The 9850-nt window shown below is 47.0% G+C and overlaps 1 protein-coding gene across 1 annotated transcript; it reads left to right on the plus strand.

Annotated features, from left to right (window-relative positions):
* The first annotated feature begins 826 nt into the window (after window positions 1-826).
* On the plus strand, window positions 827-5110 carry LOC118076101 (protein S100-A12). Its single transcript, XM_035098649.3, has 3 exons — window positions 827-1033; window positions 3090-3253; window positions 4775-5110. The coding sequence occupies exons 2-3, from the start codon at window positions 3113-3115 to the stop codon at window positions 4952-4954; spliced, it is 321 nt and encodes a 106-aa protein (XP_034954540.3). The 5' UTR covers window positions 827-1033; window positions 3090-3112; the 3' UTR covers window positions 4955-5110.
* The last annotated feature ends 4740 nt before the right edge of the window (window positions 5111-9850 follow it).

A 9850-nucleotide genomic window follows, 5' to 3' on the forward strand; every position in this document is an offset into this window, starting at 1 on the left:
TGCTTTCACCTTTAGGAAATCCCACCATGCATGGAAATAAGAAACAAGAGTGGTATCCTCACTAACAGTTTGGTGAGGTTCCTGGGAGAATCACTGCGGACCTTGTAGGAGGCCAAACTCCACTGATGTATTAATTTCAAAACCCATTCCTGGTTCCTCACTGAAACCGAACTGAAAGGAGGCTTCACCCAGAGTTTGCTCCATTGATCCGATTCCATTTCTTCCCTTAAATCTGATATTTTTTAAAAAGAGTCTTAAGAACCTACAAAGGACCTTCACAAGTTCTTACGAATTTTTATAAGTTGCGCCCTTCTCCACTTCATTATCAGATAACAGAGAGTGGCAACTTGAGAATGGGGCCTTCCCTGCAGTGGCTCCCCGCTTGTGGAATGCTCTCCCCAGGGAAGTTCGCCTGGCACCTTCATTACACACCTTTAGGCACCAGGCAAAAATGTTCCTTTTTAAACAGGCCTTTGGTTGATCTAATTTACATCTTTTGCCCTTTTAAAATGTTCTTTTTGGGGGGGGGCTATTGGGTTGTTGTTTTTATTTTTATTATGTATTTTGTGGTTTTATCCTGATTTTATTGTGTGAACCGCCCTGAGACCCCCAGGTATAGGGCAGTATATAAATTCAATAAATAAATCAAAATTGTTTTTTTCTTCTTCAGAAAGGAAGAGTTGTCCACTGGCTGCCTTTTTGTGGAAAAAAACAGCCGGATTTGTAGGAGTTTTACAAAGCCTTCAAAAGGATTGCCTCACAGGCTGTGCAAACAAGGTGCTGGAAAAAGACTGAGCCTGACTGGCCGTAGCAGGGGAAACCCCTACAGCGGTGTGCAGCTGAAGGAAGAACACAGATATCTTAAGCAAGAGGGGAGTGGTGCAAGAGGGAGATGGCTTGAGAAGGATCAAAGGTTTTACAACTAGGGTGGGTGGGAGCAGGGATCTGGAGAGGGAGTATAAGAAGAGGGGCTGCCACAGGCTCACCACCACACATTGGCTCATCCTAGCCCTCTCGTTGATCACTGACCGAGGTAAGCTGGAGAAGAACAGGAGGCCTTCTTGTTCTATTTTCAGGTTTTAGCTTTCGCATTGGACGTGGGGCGCTAAATCTTTTTTAGAGTGTCAGCTTGGGCAGGGATGGAAAACCGGTTTGTTTGTTTGTGTGTGTGTGTGTAGATAACAGATGCTGTTGGACTCCAACTCCCAGGCCTTCCCATCTCTAGACAGTCCTCTCTGCAGCCATAGCAGAGAGCATGTTAGAGAGGAGTATTTCTCCTAGATGGGCATGGTGATGTCGGTGGGCTCTATCTCCCATCGTTCCTGACCATTGGCTATGCTGGATGGCACTGATGGGAGGTGAGCCCATTTGGAGAGCACCATACTGGCTACCCTCGTTCTGAGACAGGTTTCCCCAACCTATTTGGCATTGCAACTCCCATCAGACCTAACACTGTGGCCAATGGCCAGGGATGATGGGAGCTGAAGTCCAAAATAACAGGAGGACACCTGGTTGGGTTAGGCCAGGCATCCCCAAACTGTGGCCCTCCAGATGTTTTGGCCTATAACTCCCATGATCCCTAGCTAACAGGAACAGTGGTCGGGGAAGATGGGAATTGTAGTCCAAAACATCTGGAGGGCAGAAGTTTGGGGGTGTGTGCCTGGGTTAGGCTGTCTTAGAGCAGAGGCAGCCATTTTGGTGCTCTCCAGATGTTGCTGAACTCCAACACTCAAGAACCCTGGGCATGGACCATGGACGACTGGAACTGGGAGTCTTAACAGCATCTGGAGGTTCACCAAATTGACTCTGCTTGCTCTATGACAGCCTTTCTCCAACCTGGCGCCTTCTAACTGTTTTGGACTGCAACTCCCATCTGCTCTGACATCATGACCCTTGGCCAGAGCCGATGGGAGGGAGCTGGATTCCAAAACATCTGGAGGGCAGAAAGGCTGTCCTAAAAGGATTCAGATGGACACCTAGCAGCTGGGGCGAATAGGTTATGCTCTCCTGATTATGTTTCCTTACTAAGCTAGCATTCTCTGTATTCTCTTGTCTTGAGCAGATTCTTTGCAAGCGTAGGTGATAGTAGAAGCTAATGCTGGTGGCAGCAAAGGGGGAAGAGAGGATTGTGAGATGCATTGCCTCATGACCCCAAATATCTTAGCTCAGGTGTGGGCAACCTGTTGGTTGCTCTCCAAAGGTTGCTGAACTAGAACTCCCATTATCCCTGCCCATCAGCCATGCTTGCTTTTGGATCTGAGTTGGATTCCAAAAACATCTGGAGGGAGAAGGATTCCCTACACCTGATCATAGCTGCCAAGAGAAATAAGGGACTGGACCGGAAGTAGCAGACCGGAAGTAGCGTTGCCGCCATTTTGGAACTGGGCGGAGCATGCTCAGAAGCTACTTTTGATGCTGCTCTGCCCTGTTCCAAAATGACTGCCACACCAGAAGTCGCGCTGCAGCCATTTTGGAACTGGGCAAAGCAGCATCAAAAGTCGCTTCTGAGCATGCTCCGCCCAGTTCCAAAATGGCCGCCGCACCAGAATAAACCGGGGAAAAACAAATAAATCAGTTTTTTTGGCTGGGGACAGCCGGGAAAACGGGGGTTTCCCGGGGAATACGGGAGACTTGGCAGCTATGCACCTGATTAGCTGATATTGGAAACTTGACACTTTCAATTTGTGAGGCAACAAAATGGCTGAACTTAGCTTTGGTGTGAATTCAGTAATAAGGGTGTGTCCACCAGGGGTGGCAAAACTGGGGTGTTCTCCAGATGTTGAGAGAGACAGCCCAACACCCGTGTTTTTATTTTCATTTCACTTACTACAACACTCCAAAATTTCATTATTTTAAGACAAGCCCAAAGTATAAATTGCATGTCTGCATTAGAGAATTAAGCAGCTTTTAAGTAACTTAAATGAACAAGTTAAGTAATAAGATTCAAATTATGTAGGACTCTATTCCTGACCCAGCAGGGCCCCTCTTGTGTTTTTATGAGTGGAGGAGGTCTCTCGTCTTCATGGCCTGACTGTGGGCTTCCTGGTGGAATCTGAGAGGGCTTTTCTTATGTTCATATGTCTGTCTAGGCTGCCAACAGAAAACCTTCAAAATGTCCAAGTCCAAGACTCAGATGCAAATCCTGGCTGATCAGCTGATCGACCTCTTCCACCAGTATGCTGGAAAATCTGACACCCTCGACAAGCAGGAATTCAAGAAGATGATCCTCGAGCAGTTTCCCGACTGCGTTGAGGTGAGGTGGAGAGAAGAAGGGCATGGGAAACTGCAGGGCACTTAAAGCCCTAGCTGGCACATTGGCATTAAGGTGCGGGGTATGTTGAGATGGTGAGGGGCTAGCGTCTCCCCAGGACAGTGTTTTGAAGCATGTTCAAATGAAAGCAAAGTTTACTTAGGGATGAGTGGATATCATACCTGCCAAGTTCCTCTCTGAAAAATAAGGGACCGGACCGAAATTAGCATGCCGGAAGTAGCGCGGCGGCCATTTTGGAACTGGGCGGAGCATGCTCAGAAGTGACTTTTGATGCTGCCGTGCCCAGTTCCAAAATGGTTGCCGCACCAGAAGTCGCGCTGCAGCCATTTTGGAACTGGGCAGAGCAGCATCAAAAGTCGCTTCTGAGCATGCTCCGCCCAGTTCCAAAATGGCCGCCGCGCCAGAATAAACCGGAAAAAAAACAAAAAAATCCGTTTTTTCGGCTGGGGACATGTCCACTTCAGTCCCTCTCATGTCCTCCTTTCCCAATCTGAAATTCAGTTCTCCATCCAGCTTTTTAAAAGGATTCTCCTTATATCTACCAATAAACACATTTTAAAATGCATTTTTGCAGAATACACACACTTTTTTTTTTGCAAAGCAATCTTTCCTGTTAGAATGCATTTTTTTCCATGTTACTGTAGTTTAATGCATGTATTTTTATATACTTGTACCTATTACTTGGCTCTGCCAAATCCAGGATTTCAAGTGATGCCTGGGTTCTGAGTTGCGGACTGCTTGGGAAAGTGCTGGTTTGGTAGATTTGCCTTAAAATGTGAATTGGATCAAATTTCTCCCCCTTCCCTAAGTGTGCGTGTATGTGCACACTTGTACACACATGGCTCCATCTCTGCTCACTCATCTTGCCAAACCCTCACAGCTCCTTCCACTCCCAACAGGGAAGGTGCAAAAGATAGGGGAGTTCAGGCTTACTAAACCTACAGGGTAAGCCCCTCCCCACTCCATTAAGCAGCTCACCTGGGCTGGCTTGCCATTCATCACTCTGCCGTGTAAGTGGCCCCCTCTCAGCAGCTGCTCCAAATGACGAGCATGTCGACATTCTACATTTTGCTTTATATAGGAAGAGAGATATGGGGAAGTTGCAGGAGGTGGGGGAGGGTTCAGGACCCCTCAACCGCCTCAAAACAATGCTATTGAGAAGATTCTGGCTTCTGGATCATGCCAAAGGCCTGTCTCATCTAGAATCCTTTTCTCAAAACTCAGAAGGAAGATCTTTCTGAGAGTAAGAGCTGTTTGACAGTCGAATGGTCTCCCTTAGGAGGTTGTGGACTCTCCTTCCTTGGAGGTTTTGAAGCAGAGGTTGGATGCCCACCTGGATGCTTTAGCTGAGATTCCAGCATTGCAGGGGGGTTGGACTAGATGACCCTTGGGGTCCCTTCCAACTCTACAATTCTACGATTCTAGTCTAATAGTGCCAGGAGGGCCACAGTTTTGTTTTCTGATGGTCTGATAGCAATAAACTTCTACTCTCCACCCCTGCAGTGTCCACGTAAGAAACAAGGGAAGGAACAACTCTTTAATGAGCTGGATACAAACAAGGACAACGTAGTGAATTTTGAGGAATGGGCCCGCCTGGTTGGAAGATTCCTCAGTTGCTCCCATGAAAAGTTCCACCACCAGCATGGCGGACAGCAGCAGCAGCAGCAACAACAACAACAGTGAGAAGAAAACCCAGTAAATCCTATGGGAGATGGTGCTCTGGGGCGTGTGGGATGCCAACCTTCTTAACACCCACCCCCTCCTTCCTACATTCTCTAGCTAGGAATGGAAACTTTTGACAATAAAATAAGAAATAAATATTTTACTTCTAAATCCTCAGACGTGTCATTTCTTTCCAACTTCGGCAAGCTGTTGTCAAATGGGCTTCTCTGCACGGTATTCAAGCTCTTCTGTGGGAGAGGACAAGAGAGTTGCATTTTCACCCACCTTATAAGTTCATTCATAGAATCATAGAGTTTGCAGGGGAATAATAATAATAATAATAATAATAATAATAATAATAATAATAATAAATTATTTATACCCCACCCATCTGGCTGAGTTTCCCCAGCCACTTTGGGCGGCTTCCAAAAGAAAAATGAAATAAATGAAATAAAATGAAATAAAATAATCTATTAAACTTTAAAAGCCTCCCTAAACAGGGCTGCCTTCAGATGTCTTCTAAAAATCTGGTAGCTGTTTTCCTCTTTGACATCTGATGGGAGGTGTTCCACAGGGCAGGCGCCACCACCGAGAAGGCCCTCTGCCCGGTTCCCTGCAACTTGGCTTCTCGAAGTGAGGGAACCACCAGAAGGCCCTCGGTACTGGACCTCAGTGTCCGGGCAGAACGATGGGGGTGGAGAGGCTCCTTCAGGCTCCTGCTGTGGTGGTTGCATCTTAGGACCCGGGAGACCAGAATTCAGATTTCCACTTAGCCATATATCTTTCTGGGTGTGCAGTAATCGCTTGGATTACTGCAATGCGCTCTATGTGGGGCTACCTTTGAAGGTGACCCGGAAACTACAACTAATCCAGAAGGCGGCAGCTAGACTGGTGACTGGGAGTGGCCACCGAGACCATAGAACACTGGTCTTGAAAGATCTACATTGGCTCCCAGTATGTTTCCAAGCACAATTCAAAGTGTTGGTGCTGACCTTTAAAGCCCTAAACGGCCTCTGCCCAGTATACCTGGAGGAGCGTCTCCACCCCCATCTTTCTGCCAGGACACTGAGGTCCAGCTCCGAGGGCCTTCTGGCAGTTCCCTCACTGTGAGAAGCCAAGTTACAGGGAACCAGGCAGAATAATAATATTCTAAAAAATATCTGCCAGACTTTTAGAACACATCTGAAGGCAGCCCTGTTTAGGGAAGCTTTTAATGTTTAACAGACCATTGTATTTTAATATTTTGTTGGGAACCGTCCAGACTGGCTGGGGAAACCCAGTCAGATGGGCAGGGTATAAATAATAAATTATTATTATTATTATTATTATTATTATTATTATTATTATTATTATTATTATTCTGTTTCCGCATGCATGGGTGGTTGTCAGGATGTAACTAGGAGGGGAAGAACCATGCATGGCCATCCTGAGCTGAAGAGCCAAAGGCAGGTGGGACCAACTAATTCTAAGATTTCCCCATTCTGAGACTCTCTGCTGAGTTCAGTGGGGCTGGTGCCCATTGCGACCAATGGGGCTAGCAGCAAGTGCAGGCTAAGCCAAATCATTCTAGCTGAAATCCCCAAAGTTTAACCCCCCCAGTCTTCCTGATGTCACCTGGGTGTGAACTTGGGCTACTTACCTTCTCTCAGCCTAACCTAACCTGCAGGGTGGGTGAGTGTTTCTCAAAATATAACAGGGAGGGGGAGAACCACGTGTGGCCGCCTTGAGCTGCTTGGAAGGAAAAACAGGACACATATGTATTAATAGGGAGACCAACTAAGGGCTGGTCCAGACATCTAGGCTCTGTGTCCAAGCATTTCTGTTTGTTTGTTTGCCTTTTGCTACAGTGAATCCCAGCAAACGATAATACAGTGGAACCTCGGGTTGCGAACGTGATCCATGCGGGAGGCACATTCACAACCCGCAGCATTCGCAACCCGCAGCGCTGCACCTGCACATGCGTGTGACGTGATTAGGTGCTTCTGCGCATCCGTGAGTGCCGAAACCCGAAAGTAACCCGTTCCGGCACTTCCGGGTTCGACGCGTCCGTAACCCGAAAATGCGCAACCCACAGCGATCGCAACCTGAAGTATGACTGTACAAGAAAAACCCGAATTGCTGTTTGTTCCAATTGAGCTTTAAAGAGCGGGCTTTCCTGGTGAAAGCTTTGGGGTGGGGGGTGAGAAGCACTCAGACCCAGAGATTTAAAGTGCAGGCCCAGAAAGGGAGTGGTAAAAGATAAGTTTGGATGAGCCCTAAGTCTAGTTTTGTCCCCACCCTTCTCTTCCCTACTGAGTTATTCAAGAGGTGACACAAGTGGGGTAGGAAAGCTGCAGGGAAAAAACCACACCTGACAACCAATGTGTTTCAGATAGCACATGGGTAAAGGTAGAGGTAAAGGGAACCCTGACCGTTAAGTCCAGTCGTGGATGACTGTGGGGTTGTGGCGCTCATCTCGCTTTACTGGCCGAGGGAGCTGGCGTTTGTCTGCAGAGAGCTTCCAGGTCACGTAGCACAGGACACATATTTTCACGGCCCTCTACGGGCTACGGTGGCTCAGTTAACTCTGGAAGTGTATACTTGATTCTGACCAAACCAAGCTTCCTAGAGCACATCAGGCGTGTATATACATTGTATACTGTAATCATAAGATTGCTGTATGATTTAGAAAGTTGTATAATTTTGCAAGGGGGCATGCCTGTGAACAGGTGTTGCCCTATCACGAAGGGACAATGGAGATTTGGATTTGCCACTAAACGTCTGGACATGATACAAAAGGAAAAAGAGACTAGGGACTCAGATTCATTGGTGAAAAAACCACCTCAAACCTGCTACCGGTATAAATACATTATAACACTGTGACACCAGATGGTGCTATGGAACTGAAATCAGGATTATGAAATTGTCCATTGTGAGCTTTAAAACTGCCCCCACAACAGCATTTTCAGAGCACATTTTATAGCTGTGTAAATGCAGCCTTCGAAGGAGGAGGAGGGAGAAAGGCAAGCTCAGGCACTTCTTCTTAGTTATAGACTCCTTTTAGTGACCAGCTTGAATGGAAATGAAGGACAGGAGGAGTCAGAAATTGCTGGTCTCTTAGCTGAGCTGACGGAGTCACTGAAGTCTCTCATCTCCCTTTACTGTAGTCTGATGGAATGGTTGTTTTCAGAGGGCACTTGAGGAAGAAGCCTGTTTTACTGCTGTCTCTTCCTTTGCATTTGCTTCCAATTTGGGCAGATGTTTGGGCCAAGGAAAGGGCTTCCAGCTACCGACTGCTTAGTCTAAAAATTGTCACCTCGTGCAATAATGAAAATCCGTTCGACAAACAAACCCCCCCCAACTTCTCTTGCCGAACCCAAGAGGACAAAGAAAAGCAAGCTGGGCAAAAACAAGAGGGGAAAAAATCAGTTTGGGGGAATGGATGACAACTTGCTTGGAAATCTCATTGCTTTCTCCTTCAAAGAAAGGTGAGAAAGAGGGTGGCCACCACGTTGAGCAGTCAGAGCTTTCCTCAAAGAACCTTGGGAACTGTAGTTTGCTAAGCATGCAGAAGTTTGTTGGGAGTACCTGTTTCCCCTTAAAGGGTAAAGGTAAAGGGGCCCCTGACCATCAGGTCCAGTCGTGTCCGACTCTGGGGTTGCGCCACTCATCTCGCTCTATAGGCCAAGGGAGCCGGCGTTTGTACAGAGCTACAATTCCCAGACTGGTTTAACTGTCAATCCATCTTTCCATGGAACTATGGGAATTGCACTCTGGGAGGGGTTCTCCTAACAACTCTCAGCACCCTTGACAAACTACAGTTCCCAGGATTCTGTGGGGTGGGGGGGAGGCCGTTCCTGGAAGGTTGCAGTTCCTACTGTGGCTGCAGAGAGACATGCTTTGCTGAAGCTGGGGCAGATGAAGGTATCTGGTTGTGCTATTGCAGATACACGATGGCATTTTTCTCTGCTGAGCTTCTCTCAGCAGTCATTTCCCCTCTGGTCACTGGCTATCAATACATGACTTGACTGCCTGTCTCCAAGCACTGCAGTCATCTGCAAGGGATTCCCACACGGCAGGGTTGATGTTGCCAGCCTTCATATCATGTTTGCAGCCAGCTTTGTGGCACAGCGTTGGCCTGCTAATAATAATAATAATAATAATAATAATAATAATAATAATAATAATAATAATAAATAATGACACTTGGTTTTGAATGAATGAATCTTTATTTGCATCGGCCATCAGCCATAGCAATAAAACAATGATACAATATACAAATAAAGAGTCAATTATATAAAATACAGTTAAGGGTTTTGAATCAATAGTCAAATAGTGGAAAAACTGACACTTGGTTCTAGCCTGGCCTCTTTCTCTCGACTCTCTGCTGGGCTGCTCTTTCTAAACTTTCCTGTTTAGAAACTGGTCGAAACTTGAGACACTACCAGCAGCAACATCCCTCCTGTCCCCGATCGATTGCCTCCTTGCCTCTTGCGAAACGGGTTACTCAAGATATCTTGCCTTCGCGTTTTGACACACAGGGGCTGGCAGAGAACATCCCATCTCCCTGGGAAGAAAGAGGTGAGGCCACAAAACTTTGTTCGGACATGACCGTGCAGAGCTTCGAGTAAAGCAGTGCTTTGTGCTGATCATCCCAAGAGCAGATGCTGGAGGGGATTGGGTCCAGGAGTAGGGGAAGGAGGCTAGGAAGCTGACTCATGCCGAGTCATGACATTGGTCCTTTGAGCTCGATATTGTCTCAGCATCGACTGGCTGCCGCTCTCTAGGGATTCAGGCTGGGCATTTTGCAGGTGCTCTACCGCTGAGCCACAACCCTCCCTCCAAAAATACAGACCCCAGCCTTCATATGAAGAACTGATTTACATAGGAGCATAGGCACCTGCCGTCGTACCTTAAATGAGGGGTTGACGCTCTTTT

This window comes from Zootoca vivipara, chromosome 16 (assembly GCF_965207765.1).
Source record: "Zootoca vivipara chromosome 16, rZooViv2.hap1.1, whole genome shotgun sequence".
Classification (NCBI taxonomy): Eukaryota; Metazoa; Chordata; class Lepidosauria; order Squamata; family Lacertidae; genus Zootoca; species Zootoca vivipara.

Excerpts from the sequence above, each read along its gene's own strand:
- LOC118076101 (XM_035098649.3), top strand. The coding sequence starts at position 3,113 with ATGTCCAAGTCCAAGACTCAGATGCAAATCCTGGCTGATCAGCTGATC. Across the intron at positions 3,254-4,774 it reads AGTTTCCCGACTGCGTTGAG|TGTCCACGTAAGAAACAAGG; the intron begins GTGAGGTGGAGA and ends CCACCCCTGCAG.